Below are 23,529 nucleotides of genomic sequence, written 5' to 3'. Positions count from 1 at the left end.
ATTTAAAGATTATAATTAATTAATATATTCAAAATACCAAAAATATATTAAGTTATAGACTTAATTTTGGTTTCATTCGATTCAGAAAAAAAAAAAATTCACTAATAATGGACTCAATTATGTTATGGCTTTAAAATTGTTTGTTTAAGGTGTATGATTTTTTTTCTCTGATAATAATGAGTTTTGCACCACTGTGATATAGCTCCTTTTCCTTTTTTGGGTCTCAGCATGTTGTGGTCTGGACCCCTCAGACATATATAAACTCCTTGAACCTCGGTAAATTCTAATTTTTTTGAAACTCCTCCGTGGGGATGTTAATTTCAATGGTTCTCATCATTGGAGCTCATAATCCCACGAAGGCAGTGCAGTGTCTGCAGTACTCCGTCCGTGGTTGTGACCATATACTCAGTAGTTTGTGGAACATTACAAGTGCATCATTAGATATCTACGTCTTGGCCAGAACTATCTAGCTTGGCTTTAAAATTGTCATGTCTCATTAGGAATTATGAACCCAGCAATCCATGAGGATCCATTTAGCCTGTAGCCGAAATTTTATGGTGGAATGAAGTTCTAAGTGTTCCCTTACATACATCTAAGTACTCCCTGTTGCAATTGTCACCCATTGTCCTTTATCCTTCCGGATCATTTGCTTCCAGTTATTATAGTTTTCACTAATCTTCACCTGGAGACTTTCCGAAAATCCTGTTAAGCTTTCTCTCTTCAAAACATTCTTTGTTGGTAATCATGGAGACACAAATGTAAATTAAAATTTTAACGAATAAAATGTAAAATAATTATGTCCTTTATTGTATCTGCCACTGATCAGACGAGAGTTTCCCTTGAAAACAACACAATTTGTAATAATATAAATTTTTCTTTCTGTTTTAGCGAATCAGTGGAAAGGAGAAAGATAGGGAGCGAGACAAAGAAAAAGGATCTTCCAGCAAAAATGATCCTTTGTTCAGGGAAAGGGATGAAAAGAAGTCTGAAGCCAAGGAAAGCCCCAAGGAATCAAAATCGCCTGATAAAGAAGTAAGTGGGAATCAGAAAGTTGAAACGACACCACCTAGGGTTGAGTCTCCGAAACGGGTGGCACCCAATTCTCATCAGCATCCCCAAACTCCCAATAGTCAGCCGCCTCCTCTACAGCCGCAGTCAACACCTCCACATCATTCTATACAACTCCAACAATCACACCGAGGTAATTATGCCATGACCATGAAAAAACAAATTTTGTTGTCTTACCACTTTTCCATCATCCTCTTGTTTTATTTCAACAGATTGTATATCAATTATTTTTTTAATTTATTGTTTCATTCAGACATTGATTTCTCAGTTTTTTGTAATGATTTTGCTCTTATTACTTTTTTTGTAAGAGTAACAATTTATTTTGTAACAGGACCATCTCTTTACCTAAAAATTTGCTTGTATGTTATGTATCATATTATTTTTAAAAGTTAAAAAACTCTGAGATGATGTAGCCGAGCAGGCTGGGATGTTCCCAAAGTGCTTGATACAGAATGCAGTGGGTTTGAATCACACCTGAGTTGGTCAATATTTATTTCACGAAAGCCCTGAGAAATAAATATTGATATTCCTACTCTAGAGGGGGGGGGGGCTGTATAAGTCTTCAGTGGAAGACTTTCGTTAAAAAAGAATAGATTTTTTCTGACTTTTTGTTTATTATTCTTATATATTTTTTTGTATGTTTCTTTTTCTATTAATTATCATTTTTCTACATATTTCTATTTTGTACATTATTATATATATTTTAACATTTATGATTTTTTATTTGAGAATAAAAAAATAACTGAGGGTTGACATTTACCCCTCCTATTATGTTACCGTTTTTCTGTAAAAATTTTTAAGCCTGAAAACTGTATTTTTCTTCTCTACTTACATAGTAATGAGAGAGTTATGTTTTAAAAATTTTACAGATTCTGAGCTTAGTCCAATAAATAGGTAGGAAAAAAAAAGGGATCCATTTTGTATCAATTAGGTTAAAATCAATTTTGATTTTTATCTTGTTTTAATGTAGTTGAAAGGTAAGTTTGGGATTGCGAAAGTCTTTGAGAGAACTTTTTATGAGGAAAATACTATGAAATTTTCACTATTTGTTTAGTTAGTGGGAAAAATGTCCTAGAATTCAACTATTATTATAGAATATATTCAACAATATTATAGAAGGAGTATAAAATTTGCATCCAAATGCAATGGTCAAACTTTGATTTATACATAATATTACAGTTACTATAGGTTGGCTTTTTATGTAACTCATTTTTAAAGATGAACAAGGGCATGAAGAGGATTGTACTATAAATATAATTTTCAGTGAAAAAAAAACCAAAAGAAAAATTTCAAATTTTTTTAGTTAGTTGGGAAAATCTTGCATATTCCCATTTCCCTAAAAAAAGTCTCTATCACCATTCAAAAGAATCACTGGGCCGATGTATGTAGAGAGTGATTAGTGATGTCAGCATCGAACCTTTGGGTTCTCTAAGTCTTTATCCTTATCATCACCATAATTTTTTTTTTTTAAACCATTGGTAAAACTTTGATTTACATGTACTACCTATAGTGCTTACAATTTAAAAATAAAATTGGTAAAACACATACTTTGACCATATTTAAGACCTTTATGTAACCCATTATATATAAATAGATATTATGTATATTTTTATAATATCATTACATGGGTCTTCAATCAGTTATATATATTTATAGCTGTGAAAACTCCTTCACCGCCCCTTCCAACCTCAGTTCCTATGCCGTCTCCTGCGGATAGAAGATCGCCACCTCAACAGCCTCCTCAACTGATACAACAGCCTCCACAACCTCAGTCTGTTGTCCATGAGCACAAGTCTCCACCCCACCATATTCACCAACCGCCACCTTCTATTCACCAGCCGTCGTTGGAACACCAAGGTGGGTATCATTTTATTATTTATGGAGTATTACACTATTATTGAAGATGTCCCTTATACGTATCAATATTCTGTAAATTACAATCTTGGTTTCTCCAAAGACTTACCTTGCTTCTTGAAATGAGTAATTATAAATTGTATATTATTTTAACTGCATTTGCTATAAAAGAAGAAAAGAAAAAGACATGCATGGGTCAAGATGTGGTTGGAGCGGCTAGCTAGTCATTGACATAGGGAACAAGTTCGAGGACTGATGGAAATTTGTGATGATTAATGCAGTATTTTGAAAAAAAGGATAAAGAACTGTTTTACAATTTAATCATGTTGTTTTCAGCACTAATAGAAAAATAAAAAAGTGCGATTACGTAGGCCATTTCATCAAGAAATAGGCTAGCTGTTACGTTACTATTTTCACTACTGGAAACAGCTTTAAAATGAAAAAAATAAATTCAACTCAAAGTAGGGTGGTAGTGAATATAGTGTGATATGTGTATTGCACCAGATTTGTTTCTTTAATTTTGTTACTAAACTATTAGCATTGATTGATTAATAAACATGTTTTGTTTTCTTAAAATAATCATCTTTTATTACAATAAATATCTCGTCCTAATGGTAATAATGAATGTAATAAAAAAGTTTGTGCTGTGTGAATTGTAAGCTCAATGAAGCAAAACAAAATGACAGCTAATAAGAAGAGGATGGTGAGATACATAATAAAATGAGAGTGAACAAAATGGTTGGAGGGCTCACTTAGTTTCCACTGAAACTTCAAGTCTCTCAAACATCATGAAAACAAAAATGGTGGAGTTAAGTTATAGTCTATGTAATGGCTACTTGGCAGTTTAATTACATGTAATTGATACAATGGTATAATAGGGTTAAGAGTATTTTGATAGGCCAGTTAGAGAGAGGTAGGGATAATAGATGGATAGGCCCAATGGTCATGTGATTAAGAAGAGATATGACCCTATGGTAATGTGATAGTGAGGAGTTGAGGTAAAATATAAATAATTTCAGATTACAGAGAAGAAAAAAAAACTAACTGACTAAATATTTAAAAAAGAAAACAAAAAGGTAGTCACAAAATATCTGTACTATTATAATATCGGATTAGTGAATATAATTATTAGATTGGTGAAGTAAAAGGTAGTTAAATACACGGGTTTTAAATGAGCGAAGGGTTGGTACATGATGTATGTTAGGGAATGGAGTTCCAGTGATATGCTGCTCTGGTAAAAAATGATTTATCAGCCACAGCAGTTTGGTGAGGTGAAGGGTAGATGTCAGATAAACGGGATCTGGTAGTATGGGATTGGACTGAAAATTTGAATTGCAGGTTTTCTAGGGTATAGGAGAGGTGTTGAGTATTAATTACTTGGAATAGAAAGGAAGCTAGAAAATGCTGGCATAATACTGTGTCATGTACGTATCTCTGGTGATCCCGAAAATAAATCGTACTGCACAATTCATAAGATGTTAAAGTTTAGATTCGAGATTACCCGAGAGTCCACCATATACCAGGCAGCCATAGTCAAAGTGGGGGAAAACAAGAGAGGAAACAAAGAGTTGACGGGTTTTAAGTGGAAGGAGATAACATATTCTATTGAATAGCTTTAGGAAAGGTATGGTTCAAAAGGAAATTTGGGCAATATGTGGTTTCCAGGATTAAGTTTGATCAAAAGTGACACCAAGATTTTTGACTGACATGTGGAATGAGATAGGAGTATTGTTTAGGTTAAGGTTGGGGAGTCCTGTGTTAGATTTAAGGAGAGAGGGAGATCCAATTATGATTGCTTTAGTCTTTTCGGCATTTAACGCAAGCTTATTGTCTGTTGCCCAAGTGCTTATATTGATGTCTTCTTGTAGTTAAAATGACATTTGAGGTGTCTTGAGGATAGAAGGAAAGGTAGATTTGTAAGGCAAGTGGAGGGTCATTGATAAAGATGGAGAAAAAAGTAGGGGTTAGAGAGTCAATGTAGGATCTTGGTAAAAATTGATATTCGAAATTGGGGCCATGGAGTACATGACCAGTGGTTTAGGTAAGATTGAGCTAAAAATTAAAATTTACTGCCACACCTCACATGACCAAATGCTTGCCTCTGATTGGACTGGGTTTAAGCTAGAGTCCTTAGTTCAAAAATGTTTATTTAGTCAGTCTTTTCTCCCTGCTAATAAAAATTTTATAATTAAAAACATGTATTTTCCAAAGTCCAAATTTCCAAATAATGACAAAAGAGTGATCTGTAGATCTGCTAAAACATTAAGCTATTAAAATGTTGGTTTAATAAATAATAAATATTCATATTGTTAATTGTTTTACATATGATTTGTTCAACAACAATTATTAATAATGACTAAGCTGAATAATATTTATCAAACAAGCATTATCTCAAATTTTTAAACTGATGCACTCTCTAAAAACAAAGGTAAAGAATAGATTTTTTGTCAGATCGTGCCATTAATTTGTTCATCGAAGATGATATAATATTAATAACTTTTTGGTAAAAGTGAGTTTAGTAATTCATTATAAGCGGTCATAACAGCCAACTTATATACCTAACACAGGCTTTAGCATCGTATCAATCTACATGATGTACAAGTTAATCTTTTACAGAATCGATTGATTGGTTTTCCATTAATTTTAAATAATGAAAGAATCAACACTTTCCATTTAATGCCAATACTAGCGTAACCGTCGATGTTTCCAGCACATAAAGTCTCTTAACTAGCTTAAATCAAATGAAATAAACGATTATAAGTTGTGACTCCTGTCATTGAAGGAAGATGAAGGTGTTTTAATATGTTCATACACAATTTTAAAAATTATGAATTGTTTACAGGTTTATTAGCTTGAACCTGATGGATTATTGGATACTTATACATTATCCCATTGCATCATTGAACAATTGTTAGTTATAACCTTTCTACTATATTGTTTATAAACTATGTTGTATATTATTTTTCTCATTTTGCTTCCTCGTTACCAAAGTTGGGCGATGTTTGTATTCATGCAGTAATTGATTAAAAAAAAAATTAAAAATATTCCCTCGTATTTTACATTTTAGACATCAAGGAAAAAAATTTGATTCTGTATTTGTCTATCAGTCTATTGTCAGATTTGTGTTGGAGGATAATTTATGGTGTCATTAATCCAATTTGTGTTGGAGAATAATTTGAACCATTAATCCAATTTGCGTTCGAGGATAATCTATCAATCCATTAATCCAATTTGTGTTAGAGGATAATAAATCAAACCATTAATCCAATTTGTGTTAGAGGATAATCAATCAAACCATTAATCCAATATGTGTTAGAGGATAATCAATCAAACCATTAATCCAATTTGTGTTAGAGGAAATCAAACCATTAATCCAATTTGTGTTAGAGGATAATTAATGAAACCACCAGTCCAATTTGTGTTAGAGGATAATCTATCAAACCATTATTATTATTATACTGTGTCTTAGGTATAGTACTTGTATAATTATATGTACTGGTATTAATCATGGTGCAGTAAATTATAGTTATGACACAGAAATTATTTGTTATTAATATAATTTTATAAATGATTAAATGTGTTTTCTTTTATTAATTCTTTTCAGAGGATGTCCTTAGCAATATGACAGATGACTTAGCCGCAGATCTTGTGGCGAAGTTAATGGAGGATGAAGAAAAGCAGGATAAGCAATGGTTTTACCGAGATCCGCAAGGAGAGGTTCAAGGTTAATTCACTTTTAATATTGATATTTAGACTTTTTAAATTACTTTATAAGCAATAAGCAATAACCAACACATGTTTATTATTTACCATCTAGGACCCTTTACTTGCACCGAAATGGCTGAGTGGTTTCAAAGTGGTTATTTTACGTTGAACCTGTTAGTGAGAAGAGCCTGTGATCCAAATTACGCACCGTTAGGAGAATTAATCAAGTTATGGGGCTGTATTCCTTTCCTGCCTGAATTTCATCCTCTCGTAAGTTTTTTATTTTTTTACATTTTAATTAATATATATATGTATAATATAATGTATTAAAGATATAGGTATTAAAACATATTCGTTCTGTAGTCATCACTACCTAGTGTATGTGTGCTGAGATGGTTTTTATCACCCAAGCTACTCATTTTCCTAAGTACTTAGGGATTAAAACTAACAAAATATTATTTATAACCAATGTATGTAATATATAGTATAGGAAAGTTTTGTGATCGTGCAAAATTTTGTCTTCGGGTTTTTGACGGGAATAAACATTTTGAGGTTTCTTAAGTCCAAATAAACAAGCCTCACAAAATAGTCATAGTATGTGTGTGAACAGACTAGTTATGAAAAGTCATTTTTTTTTCTTCTTTTCTCCCTCAATAACTTAGTGAGAGTCATATAGGTGAGAGGCCTTATGAACCCTCCATGCTCTCGAGATGATATTACCTTGTAAGAAACATATTTATTAACATGTCGAAATATGTCATGAAAATGTATGTTAAATACATTTTCATGACATATTTCGACATATATAGATCATAGAGAAAATAAAGATATTAGAAAATAAAGAAAAAAAATAATGAAGCATAAAAATGAATTGAATATAATGTGAAATAAAGCAAAAAGGAAAATAAAGTAAACTACTATTTAGAATAATTAAAATTGGCAGTCAATGAGCCAAAAATAATGTGACTTTTTTTTGTGAAGTTTTTCTTTGTACTTTTTCACAAAATGTGCTGAGGCACTGGCCAGGACAGACCATCAATATGCTGAGGGACAGACCATCAATGTGCTGAGGCACTGGCCAGGACAGACCATCAATATGCTGAGGCACAGACCAGGACAGACCATCAATGTGCTGAGGCACAGGCCAGGACAGACCATCAATATGCTGAGGCACTGGCCAGGACAGACCATCAATATGCTGAGGCACTGGCCAGGACAGACCATCAATATGCTGAGGCACTGGCCAGGACAGACCATCAATGTGCTGAGGCACTGGCCAGGACAGACCATCAATATGCTGAGGCACAGACCAGGACAGACCATCAATGTGCTGAGGCACTGGCCAGGACAGACCATCAATTTGGTGAAGCACTGGCCAGGACAGACCATCAATGGCTGTTTGTCTCATTAGCTTGGCTCTGTCCGGTTCAAGCAGTCTACAGTCCTAAGTAGATATCTGAAGTCCTGCGTCTTGCGCTATCCGCTGATCACATTCACTTTTAGTCCATATCTTTTCTTGTTGTGTCCACTAGGCCCGTGTTCAGTGATTAACGGTGTTAGTTGGTATGGTGTATTTTTCACTTTTCAGTTTTTAGTAACTGTTATGTCCTGTATCAAATTGCAAAGTGGTTTGCCTTTTGTTGTTGTATCCCATTTTATCTTCCATCTTTCAATAATTTCATTGTGTATATAAGTTTTTATTGTTGAGATGTTTATTTTCTCATAAACTAAATGGGCTTTGTCATTGTTTGCTGTCATTTTTGTATTTAAGTCAGCCTTTTCATTACTCGTTTCTACTATGACCTTTAACCCAGTTCAAGCTGATTTTTATTCCTGTATTGGCCAAAGTCCTTAAAAGTTAGTGGGTTGTTTATTTTGTAATTTTTCAATGAATCTAGTAGAGTTTTGATAAAACTACAGATTTTATTTTTTATTTGTTGTACAACAGATTGTTTTATTAAAAAAAAAAATTCAAGTCGCCCATTTTTTTTTTCTTTTATTTTAGGGCTGAAATGCCTAATTTTTAAATTTGAAAAAATTACCCATTGCTGGTTCTAATAAACAATGGATAAATACAAAATATAAAAGAATTTGATAATAAATTAAAGGAGAAAATAAATGTTTTCCCATTTCCATGGTTGTTATATCAATAAACGGATTTTGTCTTTAACTTATCTATTAATGAAACATATTTTCATTTCAAAGCTAAGAAAGTAGTGTGATGCATATACTCCACCTGATTTTTTAAAATGTTTTTCTTATCAAACCTTTAAATTCAAATAAAACTGAAAGTAATAAAAGAAATAAAACCCTTAATCGGGTAAAAATCTAGCTGTTGAGCATGATTCTAACAAAATCACCTCCTTGTACTACCATTGGCCTAGTAGCAGTACTTCCTTTACAAAGTTTTGTACCACTGACTGTGCGCGGGTTGTAGCAGTACAGATTTAATAAGCAGGGAAATGTGAGGTAAATATAAAAAACAGATAAAAGATATGGAAGGATAATAGGTAAGTTTACTTCTGACATGCAGAACACATATGAAACCTGTGTTTTATTGTTTTAAAATATTTTCACCTTCTGAAAATAGAACATATATACTAATTCTAAAGCTCATTATTTATTTGTGTGAATGTTAATGAAATTAAAATAATAGTGGGCTCGGAGATGAGCATTGACTGACATGAAATTTTTCTAACACTAAAATAATTAGGTAGGAACATTCCAACTTATGCTTACCACCCTTCTTACATATTGTTCCATAAAAAATAATAATAATAATAAAAAAATCAGACGACTTCTTTTGTTGGTGTCACAAAACGAATTATCCATTATTATCTTCTGTTATTAACCCAAAGGAGGTAAAGTCGAGGAATAGCTTTAAATTAAATGCTTCTTAGGACATGTCTGAATAAAAGAAAAAAAAAAAACTTTTTTCAATCAATTATTGAAAAAATAAATTGACCTAATTTTACAGATCCACTATGTATCTGGGTTTGTTTTTGACGATGCTCTTTGACAAATCGGAATTTCTGTTGCATATTTTGATTTTATGTGCTTACGGACTTCCAGTAAATGTATTAAAATTTTCGTGAGTATATATATTTAATAAAATAAATAAAATTATTTGGATTAATGTAATACATACAAAAATAAAAATAATTACATTATTTGAAATAGTGTATTTATAAATAAGACTTTTACCATTTATATTCATAATTCATTGTCTACCTAACAGTTATCATTATTTATAAATTTCGCTTGTATCCAGTGTTTCTATAAAGTGGTAAAACTATATATTCACTGGAAATTGAATTATCACTGATTTCTTGAAGTTAGCTGTGATATTTTTGTTTATTGAGGTATCATTGATGCACAATGCACAAACTATACCTATTAGGTTTGATATATGCCTATTAGTAAAGAAAATACAGTCTTTTTTCAACTTCATATACAGAATTTGTTTCAATATGCCTATAGATCAATTTGGAAATAAGTATTTTTTTTATAATTAAAAATTAAGGGAAAGATTTTTCCAAGTTAAAGAAGTGGTTGTAAGTAAAGGCATGTTCAGGTAGTTCATAAGTCAGCAGGTTTAGGGAATTTATCAGTGATTTTTTGTTTGATTTTTTTGTGTGTTGTGTATTTACAAATCATCCTTATGCACGAATCATCCATAACTTTCCGTAACCTGACTTCCTTCAAACCATCTGAGCACACCCTCGCACCCATTCATTCCTTTAACTTTTACAGATTCCTATCCTTGCCACGGTTTCTAATTATGAAATGGACTCATCTCTAAATCATTTCACTTGTATCTTCCATGTATATATACTTGCCGAATACTGTTAATCATAAAGTTGATTTAAACTAAAATCACTTATTTCCAACAAAATACTCATAACATCACTTTTTTTAAAAATATGTTGGTCTGTTCTTATCCACAAACACGTAATACTAAAACTACTTACTGTTTTGTATCTGAAAAATTGTTTTTGCCTCTCAGGTAATCGTCGTTTATATAATATATATTACATTTTCAAAATAATTACTTGCTAAAGAACAATTTTTTTATAAAATATTTTTTATAGAAATATTTTTTTTATAAATTTATGCTGATCATTAATTCTTAGTTTTTTAGTATCTAAATTTTCATCTTTATAGTTTATTACTTTTTAAGATATAAGAACTTTTCATTGTTTGAAATCAGTGATACCAGAATAAATTTGTAAATTATTCTTATTTCTAACAATCAGAAAAAAAAAAATGAGGGAGGGGTTGAGGGTTATTCTAATACAAGTAAATAAAACAAACTAAACCATTTTTTTTCTCTCTCTTTAAAAATAATAAATGAGAATCATGTTAAATATATAAAGTCATCTTTGGCTAAAAGTTTTTGTCGGATTAAACTTTCAATAAACTTAATTATACAACACTACAGCTCTAAACAAACAATTAGAAGATAGAGAAAACTCAGTAAATAATATAGTTTCTTTTGTTTCAAACAAAAACTTAAATTGGCTTCTATTAAATTTCAATCAACAATTAAACTGTTTAAGAGCATCTTATTTGAAGGTTTGCCATTTAAATGTTTGATTCTTCTATTGTTTGCCATGACTATAGAAAATGAACCTCAGCACTTCTACACTGGTTATTAAAGGATGACAACTTCTTTATAGCCATCCAAGACCAGATCCGCTTGCTGAACATTCAGTCCACTTGCTTTCATACTAATTAAATGGTTAAAACTTGGTTAAAAATTTGTGTTACACTCACATTGTGGCATATTTTCACTCTTTTCACAAATGCCACAACTTCTATTGGAAAAAAAAAAAAAAAAAGTGAATTTAAGAAGAAGATGAAGAGAGAAAAAGAGGGATTAAGATGAAATGAAATTTTAGAGTGACAATAACAGAACTGATAAATATAGAATTTATAACAGGATGTCCTGCAGCAGCCTGGGCTTCAGTCTTCGGGTTGTGGTTTGGTTTCCCAAGTTGTAGGTCACTGTTCGTTTAACTGTAGGTAACTGGGAGTGGAACTTCATGAGCGTTACATTTTATGTAATCTCTCTATTGCCTCTATTTTTAATTCCTGATGCAATTGGCTGTTTCTTACAAACCAACAAACCACTGCAATTTTTATGACTTTATTTGGAAAAGATAGTAATTTTTTCTTTTTCGTAAAGAATGCCGCTCCCTGGACTTCACAGCCATATATCAGCAGTGGACTGAGAATTGTTTTTAAAATAAGAATAGTTTTTTCTGATTTTAATTTGGATTTAAGATGATCGAATCGACCCATAGTTTTGATGTATTGTACAAGTATATTTGGCTGGACAGCTAAAATTTTTCTTTTTTCCTTAAATATTCTATCTCATGGCTTGTTCTATGGGTAAGACTCCATGATTAGAATGCAATTGTCAAACAGTTATTATTTTGATATCTAACGATTAATATCGATGAATTACCTACTAGTTACTTGGACATGATATTTCTTTTCAAATTTCTGAGCATGAACTGTTTAGTGTTCAACTCTTTTCCTTTATAATATAATATAGAACTTTTATAATATAATATACAACTCAGTTCCTTTATAATATAATATAGAACTTTTATAATATAATATACAACTCAGTTCCTTTATAATCATGTCAGTGCTGTAGTGCTCATTATCTTTTAGTTTCTCCAATCTACTTAGAGTTCATCGCTAGATAGGTAGTTGACATTTATATTGGGCTTGTCTTCGATATCACTATTTTTGTTTAAAATGAGAGGATTATAGGACGTTTCAATATAAAACGCATTATATATACATATGAACCTCTCCCCCCCTCTTTTTCATTTATTTGAAGACTCTGATGTCTTCCATCTATTGTGCTGACTTACAACTACCTCTGCTTTATACCAAATGTAATTCTTACTTGAATGTTGGAAATTCAAGTTTCAAAAGCTTGAAATATTTATTTCAAGACCTAGTTCCTTACTGGAGTTTATTAACGTGGTTGTATTTAGTTCTATAGGCACAATAAAATATACAAAACTTCACTTTTCTCAAAAAGAGGAACTTTTGCTTTTTGAGATTTATAAAAAATTTTAAAGCATTGGAGATGACTTTATTTTAGCCTATTGATAAAGCATATAAAGCAGCTAAAATTATTTATTATACTAATTTAAAATCAAAGTTATTAAAACTTTGGTTCATGACCTAATTGCCCGAACGTTCCAAATGTGTTAGACTGGTATTGGTAAAATAATAATAATGATTTGGTTTTTTCTAGTTACCGTAGAACCTAAATACTTAAACCTATCTACCTGTTCAAACATATTTCCTCCCATATCTATATCACTGAAATTGGTCACTTTCTACTGCTAACCATGTATTTTGTTTTATCCATATTTATTTCAAGACCTAGTTCCTTACTGGAGTTTATTAACGCGGTTGTATTTAGTTCTATAGTTTCTTTGTCCTCACCCAATAATACCAAATCATCAGCATACCCAAGCACTGGTATCTTACCACCCAAAGTTAAACCCTTTTCGGTATTCACCACACTTCTAATGACGTATTCCAGTGGTAGATTAAATAAGATAGGTGATAAAAATCACTTTGTTTTGAATCCAATCATACCTGGAATTTCTCAGATTACCGATTCGTACCTTATTAAACATTTCAGTCATGCACATCCATACGAGATTTACTAACTTCTTTGTTATTCCCTGTTCGATCAAAATATTATACAGTTTCTGGCGGTCAATAGAGTCGTAAACCTTTTGGAAATCTATATAAACCTGATGAACTACCCCGTTGTATTCCAATTTTTTCTGCAAGATTTGCCGTAATAAAAAAATTTGATCAATAGTTAAACGATTTCATCTAAAACCACATTGGTAGTCTCCGATAATTTCTTCAGCGTATTCCGTGATTCGACTAGTGAAGATTAGCATAAATATTTTATAACATACAGAAATGAGTGAGATTCATCGATAGTTCTTACATCACCTTCATCGGGCCTTTTTTGTGAACAGAAATAAGTAGAGACTCCTTCCATTCCTCAGGCATTTCTTTAATTTCCCAGATCTTTTTAACCCAAGGTGTATTTTAGAAACTCCAATTTCACTACATGCCTTGATTGATGGCATTGGTCAAATAGTTTTACTAAATGGTTTGTTGTGTGAGTTATTTTTTTTTTCAGTTTTCTGGCAACTTTTCGATGAATTTAAAGGATTTATTCCATATCATCATTAAATAAAGGGTTGTAAGGGGCTAGGCATATTCGGTTATCACGGCTGATGGTTGTCATAACCAACCATGATACACATCATGTAAATGTGAAATATGAATTTTTTCAAATTAATTATTGCTATCAAACACTAATAAGTTGCTTTATTTATTTGACAATCATATTCATCTCTATAACCGATACTTCATATCCAGTGTATCAAGGATTTATTGTAATATTATTTTTTCGTTATTATTGATTAGAGGTTACTATGATTACATTATCTTCATGGCAGAGGTTGCCAATTTATGTCTTGTTTTAATTTATAATTGAATTAAAGGTTACTATGGAGACATGGACACAATAACTGCATCTGTCTACAATTTTTTATTATTTCATAAAATAATTTATGTAATGACAAAATAAAATTGTGAATTAATAGTTGAGTTTATGATTTTCATTCCAGAAAATATTTGGATATAGAAGAAAACATCAGATATTTAACAAAAAACTTAAAATTTAAATTTAAATTATACACAATATAAAATCTGACAATCATATTCGAAACTGTAACCATTACTTCGTATCCAGTGTATCAAGGATTTATTGTAAATTTTTTTTTCATTATTATTTATTAGAGGTTACTATGGTTACATTATCATCATGGTAGAGGTTGCCAATTTATGTCTTGTTTATATTTATAATTAATTAAAGATTACTATGAAAACATAAACACAATAACTGCATCTGACTACAAGTTTTTATTATTTCAGAAGATAATTTATGTAATGACAAAATAAAATTGTAAATTAATAGTTGAGTTTATGATTGATTTATTCCATTAAATATTTGAATATAGAAGAAATTATCAGTTATTTAACAAAAAACAACTTAAAATTTAAAAGATAAAATTTAAACTTAAATTAAACATTAAAGTACTCCTTATAAAATCTTCATTAATGTCATAAATACTTAGTTATTGGATATTTCTATTGAAGTTCAGTTGCTTTGTTACTTAATAAATATCACTTTGTTGTCTCTTTATGCTTAAAAATAATTTTCAATTCGTTTTTAAGTCTTTAAAAACTTAATCCACTTTGTATACATAAATTAATACATTTTACAAGTTCTTATAGTTGTTATATGTATATTGTTAATTACAAGTGTATGGTAATTTGCATTTGTTTTATGAAGAATGCATTGTTCCGGTCTCTTAACCAAAATCATTTAACAGACAAATGATTATATACATGTTATTTATCAACATTATGCATTAATATGCTATTTAAAATGTCTAATAATCCCATATTTCAAAGGAATTATTTATAAATTGTAGATGATTTTTAATTTAGACTTATCAAATAAATTATAACCTTTTACGTATACATTTTCTTTTATCATCCAAATATTAATGTTTTCTCTACACTGTTAATGTTAATAAATTTTTCAAAATATTTGTCATAATATTAATTTCAAGGTAACAGTTGACACTTTTTGATTTTACAAGAAATGTAAAATATGACTGCAATATGTTAATGTTATATTTACATTAATCAAAGGTTTATGTGTCCTGTTTTTCATGAGATTGCATTTTGTATCTTTTGAAAAGTTATTCAATCGATTTTTTTTTTTTTTTTCAGAACAAAGAAGCCGCTACCATGGTTAACAACCAAATGCAAGAAAATTATCTAATGCAACAGTACCAACAGCAAATGAGAAATCTCTTATACAGGTGAGGATTCAAAGAGAAAAAGTCCTTAGTGATGTGTATGAGTTTTGAAATGCATTTTCGAAATTAATAAAAAAAATTTTTGTGAAAAAGGCACTTTGTTTTTGTTATTTAAAAATGATATATTAGGCTACGTTGTTTAGCAGAATAACAAAATCTATACTATAAATAATTTGTAAGTAAATTCATCAAAATACATCTTGGCTAAATCTTGTGGTTGGTCTAATAAATAGAAACTGTACAAGAAATATCATTTTATTTTCAATAAGGTAAAATAACATTAATTCATTGCTATAAATAAATGCAACTTAGTAACTTTATTTGCATTTAATTAGAATTCAATAATGTTCTGAGTCAAAGCATAATAAGAAATGTGGTAAAAGAGTAATTTAGATCATGTAAAAGCCTGAAGTTTATTTTATTTTTTTAATTTAGTTGATTATCAGTTTAGAAGGTGCATTTTGTTAAATTTAAATATAGCTCAAATTATTCAAATTTTATAGGATATGAAATTCTAAGAGATAAATATATTTGGGATATTCATGTTATTTGTTCTCTAAATGTTATGTGTCATTGTGTTAAACAGTTGGGAGAAATTTGGAGTAGATCATCTAAAGCTAACTTGCTTGTGTAAAGTTTTTTTTTTTTTTTTCCCTGTGTGAGTGGTATTGGCTTTTATTCCATACAGTCGAAAAATTAATTACCTGTATTCTGCAAGTTAATTAACTATATTCTGTTTTTATTGCTATTATTTATTAAGTTAAATATATGTGATTTACTAATATACTATTTCTGTTATAGATTTTTGTTTCAAGATTTCAATTATTTATGGATGTAGCATATTTTTGCATAGTCTTTTCAAAACTTTTAATATAATTTTTCAAAACTTTTCATTAATAATGTTTTGATTTGTATCCAGATTTTTGACCAATATTGTTTTTGTTTTTTTTTATGCTGAACATTTAAGTATAACATCTTTAAGGGTCTCATTACCACTATAATTTTTGCATTGAAAAGTTTCAGTTATGTCTATTTTGTGCTGGTAGTATTTGCAAATCCCATGATTCGTTCTAAGTCAAATATAAGTTTTTATGACTTCTTTCCTTATGTTTGCTTGTGAGAACCAGGGTTTTTGAATGATATGAGGAAATATATTTTTATAGAACTGCTTAATTTAGTTCTCCAGGTATTATTTTTGCCAGTTTCCTATCTGATATAATTTAATCATTTAATAATAATCTGTAAAAGTAAAGTTAGCCATATTCTTTAAACAACTGTTATAAGTTCTTGCACTTGATCGCATAAATTATTTCACTTAAAACTAAAAAATCTGGTATAGTGCTCACACCAGACAACTTTCACTTACTCTTTCCCTCCCCCTACTTTTGTTCCCAAGTTTGGTATAGATTGGTGGGCTCATGCTAAATTTATCACTAATTAAAAAAAAAATCCAAAGTATGGAAATAAAAAAAAGTTGCTGTAACATGCACATGTCCTCACTATGTAGTTTCAGCTTCGTACGACTTTTAGTTTTTGAGTTGAAATGAAAGTAATAAATGGTTATAATGAAACACCATAATAACCTCCCTGAGCTGTATGTCGTTTATGAAAATAGTAGATTCCAGAACATACTAAAGTCGAGTGTGCTATCAGCTACATTTAGCATACTCATGTCAAGTGAGTTTCTCGACTCCAACTCTAAGCACATTTAACTTACTTAGTACAATAGGATCGCATGAATTCCCCAATCATATTGTATGGTTCTAAATTTTTTAAAACAGTGTACCCAGAAATCAAAATATTCTATTTCATGAATAGAATAAACCCTTTTCAAACTTTTTAACTTTTATTTAATAGAGAATATTTTGTCTATTTATAATTATTGGCTTACTAATCAATGTTTACATAGTTTTCTGAAAATGAACATTTCAAATTAAAAAGTATATGAATGTAGTGTCAATTTTTTTAACTAGATTAAGCGTATGCCTACTTGATTCAGAATTTATCTTGAAATAATTATGTTTAATTTATATAGCCTTGCAGACCTTTTAAGATCTGTGGGACCTGAAGTATTACTTCCTTACTAAAAAAGGTAGAGAAGTTTTGTATTGATGTAGGAAATGTCCCGAGAAAAATGTACATGGTTGGAGCCCACTAAATGAAAAGAACAATGCCATAAGGATCATAGATTATATCAAGAATGGTTTTTCATTTAATTTTCTAACTGTTTAACACCTTGACCGCGGTTTACGACTCATTGCCAAGCTATGGTTGTTTGGAAGCACATACGATGATAACCTATCATTAAGGAAGGTCACTTTCCTAGCTTGCATTTGGTGTGATGGAAATCAAAATTTTTTTTTTAAATATAAAAATATATTTACTTATGTTTTATTTTATTTTACATTCTTAAAATTTTTTACCTGTTTATAAGGATTTTTTGTAATTTTTATTTAAAAAAAAAATATATATATATATTTTCACATTGTTTTGGATTAATTCATGTTGTTGAAATGTTTTATAGAAAATGTGATGATATACATAACTTTCAAGAGTCTTTATTCAGTAATTCAGTTAAAAAACTCTCAAAACATTCATGTGTCAGCTGATTGCATACATAGATTCGGTAGCATACGCAGGTGACGACAATAGTTTTCATTTTTAAAAATGGGTATTTCAACTTTTATGGCTAAATATTACATTATATAATGCTTATTTAAATCAAAAGAAAATATTTTTAAGAAGTTGTATTTGTAAATGGTTTTCCAGAGGAGCCCTCACGGTCACTGGTGGTTCTAAATATTAGTTTATTAACTGATTGTATTCCTCTGTTATTTACAGTATAATATGCCATTAATGAGGATGGGTATTTTTAAATTAAAGTTTTAATAACTTACTTATCATTATTCTCATGTTACCAATAAATATTTTTCAAACTAATTCTTGCAAATTTGATACTATAAATTTAAACAAAAGTATAGTTGACAAATTATCTGTAATATATTTAACACAAATTTATCAGTGTACTTTTGTTGGTATTGGTACTGGTATAACCCCATTTCAAAGTTATATTAATTGAAAATTTATAACCAATTATAGCCGGCATTATGTATTCTCCCCCATTTCTAAGTCATATCAATGGGAAAAAATTTGATTAAATAATACTGTTACTGCCTTGTTTCCATTACTAAGCTATATTGATGTAAAATTTAATATAATTTTAACAAACCATGATTTAAAATGAAACTTCTTGCCTAATAATTAATAAGTTGTGAGACCATGGTAGCCAGCAGAGTTAAGAAAAAATTTAATTGCGATAAAAAATTAATATATATATATTTTATATTCAGATAATTGTATGTTGGTACAACATTCCACTATGCTTGAATCAGATACAGGTTCTCTATGTTCAAACTATTAGCTTGCTTAAGTTAGTAACTCGTATAATCCATCCTTTTTGGCATAATTGAAATAAAAATATGAATTCGATGAACAAACACAAGTTTATGAAAATTTTCACTCATCTTCATCGATTTTTTTGTTGATTGACATTGATATGTTTGTCGTTTACGTGTTTTCATAAAAAATAGAAGTATTTGTTCACCTTATCAAATGTTCTTTTCAAGGAAAAACTTATTTGATACTGTCTGAAAATGAAACTGATAGCTGACTATTGTACTGGTTGCCATCATTATCGTAGATTTTCGTTGGAATGGACAATTTTTAAATATGACGTGCTACCAATTAATGTCAGGATTAAAAAATCTTTTTATCATTGTATTTATCATTTCTCTTTATCTTAAAAATTGACTGAATTTGTAGGTAACATTCTGATGAGTTCGTAGTAAACAAAGAGATGATTTTGAGTTAAAATTTCTGTTGTTTTGTAAAAGTTGTATTTATTGTAAAAGTTGTAACTATTGTTAAAGTCCTAATGCATTATTTATTTGTATAATAAACTTGTTGCAATAAATGTTCAAAATAAAAGTATTGTTTAATAAAGTTTTAAAATGTCTCTAAATTTTTTTATTTATCATTTGTTTCTTTATTTTATCTAGGCAGCAGCAACAACAGCAACAGCAGCAGCAGCAGCAGCAACAACAACAGCAACCACAATCACGAAGTCAAGCCCCACCGATCCCTAAACTTCATGATTGGTTGGACACTCGTCAGGTTGGTTTCCTATTTAGTGTATATCTGATACACTTACATATTACCTTTACTGTTTCTCAAAAATAGGACTCATTTTTCTTTGTCTATTGTTGATTTATCATTTGAGTTGTTTGGTCTTGAATTATGGAAACTGTCAAAATGAAAACTTATACAATAGGGGTATTCATGATCTTTGGTTTAACATGTTAAAGCGTGTTAAATGGAAAAACTCATGTTAAATCGAAAAAAATTGCCTTCTTTTACCATGGTAAAACGAAATAACATTTAACATGGCTGAGAGTCTGTTACTTGGTCTGTTAAATGGAGAATGACGTCACACAATAGACCAGTTGAGATCGCCGCCATTTTTGTTGTGACAGCTCAGTTCTTTCGTGTGTTTGTGGTATTCATATCCCTGTTATTAAACCAGAATGGATAATTTTAATGATATATTTGAGAAAAAAAAACAATGTAATTTCATTCTACTATCTGAAAATTTGTAAACGCTCGTCAGATAAAAATCTCACTATATGAACCATGTAATTATTCTTAGGGGACATATGTCCCAGAATAAAGTTATTTTTTCATTTCATTTCATAAGCTAAACTTTCACACAAATTCCACTTTTCACTCACTCTAGTCATGTTGTAATTAATTACTTAAATCAAAACTGAAGTAAACAATAACATGAGGGTCTGGAAGGAAGGTTATAAACATAAAGGCTTATACAACAAGTTGCTGAGAAACCCGCTAGGGGCTCTTGTGCATTTAACGTTTAACATGACTTCAAATAGGGCTGCTCACAATCTTATAGTTATAACATTTAACATGGTAAAACATTTAACACAACATCATGAATACCCCTAATGTTATGATATGGCTACAATTTGTTTATGGCTCTACAATTACTATTAATAGCCATTTGAAATTAATAACTGCTTTTTAAAGAAATGTAGTCTCATTAAAACATCAAATAAAGAACAAATGTTATAAATTGGTGCCCATTCGTCATGTTTATTTTCAAATAAATGATTTATTTATCAATCATAACAGGTTTTCTTCCATTGACACATTAAATTTTGTTACATTTTTTACTGTTGTTCTATACCTTTGTGTATTGTTTATTTAAAGAAAAATATATGTGTTATGGAGAATTAACTACTCTTTAATTTGATCCTGGTTTAAAATTTTAGTGTTAAGAAACACTGAATCGTTTCGGAATTTTTTTTTTTTAAATTGTTGATAAATAATTTTATACTATTAATAATTTTGTTGTTGTTTAATATGAGAAAGTTGAAATAAAATGAACAAACTAGTTAATTGAAATTTTAAAATCTATTTAAGTAATTTTTTACCGAGTGTTATAAATTAATTGATGATAGGGTAACCTGATGGAGCCTATCCTGCCACCTCAATATCCGCCGCAGGTGGGAGTGAACTCTCTCCACCAGCACAGTACCACCAACAATAACCTTCGCGCACTCCTCGCACAACTCCAACAACAGGTAATGCATTGTTATTTATTATTATTATTTTTTTTTTTTTAAAGAAAAAATATGTTATTATAAGTCATATAAACTATCTTATCTTCTATTGCTATTATACTTATTTGTCCGAACATTTTTTCTGATAATTTCTTTAGTATCAAACAGTGGTTCCCTAACCTTTTTCACTGTGGCACCTTTCTTGGGCTGAAAAAAAAAATTTGCAGCAGCATCCATCCTTCTTGAGCTTAAAAAGTTCGTGGCACCAAAAAAAAAAAAATATATATATATATTTTCACATTGTTTTGGATTAATTCATGTTGTTGAAATGTTTTATAGAAAATGTGATGATATACATAACTTTCAAGAGTCTTTATTCAGTAATTCAGTTAAAAAACTCTCAAAACATTCATGTGTCAGCTGATTGCATACATAGATTCGGTAGCATACGCAGGTGACGACAATAGTTTTCATTTTTAAAAATGGGTATTTCAACTTTTATGGCTAAATATTACATTATATAATGCTTATTTAAATCAAAAGAAAATATTTTTAAGAAGTTGTATTTGTAAATGGTTTTCCAGAGGAGCCCTCACGGTCACTGGTGGTTCTAAATATTAGTTTATTAACTGATTGTATTCCTCTGTTATTTACAGTATAATATGCCATTAATGAGGATGGGTATTTTTAAATTAAAGTTTTAATAACTTACTTATCATTATTCTCATGTTACCAATAAATATTTTTCAAACTAATTCTTGCAAATTTGATACTATAAATTTAAACAAAAGTATAGTTGACAAATTATCTGTAATATATTTAACACAAATTTATCAGTGTACTTTTGTTGGTATTGGTACTGGTATAACCCCATTTCAAAGTTATATTAATTGAAAATTTATAACCAATTATAGCCGGCATTATGTATTCTCCCCCATTTCTAAGTCATATCAATGGGAAAAAATTTGATTAAATAATACTGTTACTGCCTTGTTTCCATTACTAAGCTATATTGATGTAAAATTTAATATAATTTTAACAAACCATGATTTAAAATGAAACTTCTTGCCTAATAATTAATAAGTTGTGAGACCATGGTAGCCAGCAGAGTTAAGAAAAAATTTAATTGCGATAAAAAATTAATATATATATATTTTATATTCAGATAATTGTATGTTGGTACAACATTCCACTATGCTTGAATCAGATACAGGTTCTCTATGTTCAAACTATTAGCTTGCTTAAGTTAGTAACTCGTATAATCCATCCTTTTTGGCATAATTGAAATAAAAATATGAATTCGATGAACAAACACAAGTTTATGAAAATTTTCACTCATCTTCATCGATTTTTTTGTTGATTGACATTGATATGTTTGTCGTTTACGTGTTTTCATAAAAAATAGAAGTATTTGTTCACCTTATCAAATGTTCTTTTCAAGGAAAAACTTATTTGATACTGTCTGAAAATGAAACTGATAGCTGACTATTGTACTGGTTGCCATCATTATCGTAGATTTTCGTTGGAATGGACAATTTTTAAATATGACGTGCTACCAATTAATGTCAGGATTAAAAAATCTTTTTATCATTGTATTTATCATTTCTCTTTATCTTAAAAATTGACTGAATTTGTAGGTAACATTCTGATGAGTTCGTAGTAAACAAAGAGATGATTTTGAGTTAAAATTTCTGTTGTTTTGTAAAAGTTGTATTTATTGTAAAAGTTGTAACTATTGTTAAAGTCCTAATGCATTATTTATTTGTATAATAAACTTGTTGCAATAAATGTTCAAAATAAAAGTATTGTTTAATAAAGTTTTAAAATGTCTCTAAATTTTTTTATTTATCATTTGTTTCTTTATTTTATCTAGGCAGCAGCAACAACAGCAACAGCAGCAGCAGCAGCAGCAACAACAACAGCAACCACAATCACGAAGTCAAGCCCCACCGATCCCTAAACTTCATGATTGGTTGGACACTCGTCAGGTTGGTTTCCTATTTAGTGTATATCTGATACACTTACATATTACCTTTACTGTTTCTCAAAAATAGGACTCATTTTTCTTTGTCTATTGTTGATTTATCATTTGAGTTGTTTGGTCTTGAATTATGGAAACTGTCAAAATGAAAACTTATACAATAGGGGTATTCATGATCTTTGGTTTAACATGTTAAAGCGTGTTAAATGGAAAAACTCATGTTAAATCGAAAAAAATTGCCTTCTTTTACCATGGTAAAACGAAATAACATTTAACATGGCTGAGAGTCTGTTACTTGGTCTGTTAAATGGAGAATGACGTCACACAATAGACC

The 23,529-nt window shown here is 29.8% G+C and overlaps 1 protein-coding gene across 8 annotated transcripts in view; it reads left to right on the top strand.

The window, feature by feature from the left end:
* Gyf (GIGYF family protein Gyf) overlaps positions 1 to 23,529 on the top strand; it is a 79,437-nt gene that overhangs the window by 25,559 nt on the left and 30,349 nt on the right. For all 8 annotated transcript variants that reach the window (XM_067047228.1, XM_067047230.1, XM_014433414.3 and 5 more), the window contains exons 8-14: positions 889 to 1,201; positions 2,725 to 2,925; positions 6,527 to 6,646; positions 6,740 to 6,897; positions 15,490 to 15,581; positions 19,637 to 19,751; positions 21,113 to 21,235. In XM_067047228.1, the coding sequence (XP_066903329.1) occupies positions 889 to 1,201; positions 2,725 to 2,925; positions 6,527 to 6,646; positions 6,740 to 6,897; positions 15,490 to 15,581; positions 19,637 to 19,751; positions 21,113 to 21,235 (1,122 nt within the window). The remainder of the gene's footprint in view (positions 1 to 888; positions 1,202 to 2,724; positions 2,926 to 6,526; positions 6,647 to 6,739; positions 6,898 to 15,489; positions 15,582 to 19,636; positions 19,752 to 21,112; positions 21,236 to 23,529) is intronic.

This window comes from Halyomorpha halys, unplaced genomic scaffold, assembly GCF_000696795.3.
Source record: "Halyomorpha halys isolate HHAL.00 unplaced genomic scaffold, Hhal_1.1 Scaffold1205.1, whole genome shotgun sequence".
Classification (NCBI taxonomy): Eukaryota; Metazoa; Arthropoda; class Insecta; order Hemiptera; family Pentatomidae; genus Halyomorpha; species Halyomorpha halys.
Note: the sequence above shows the minus strand (reverse complement) of the source record. Positions and strands in the feature narration are given on the sequence as shown.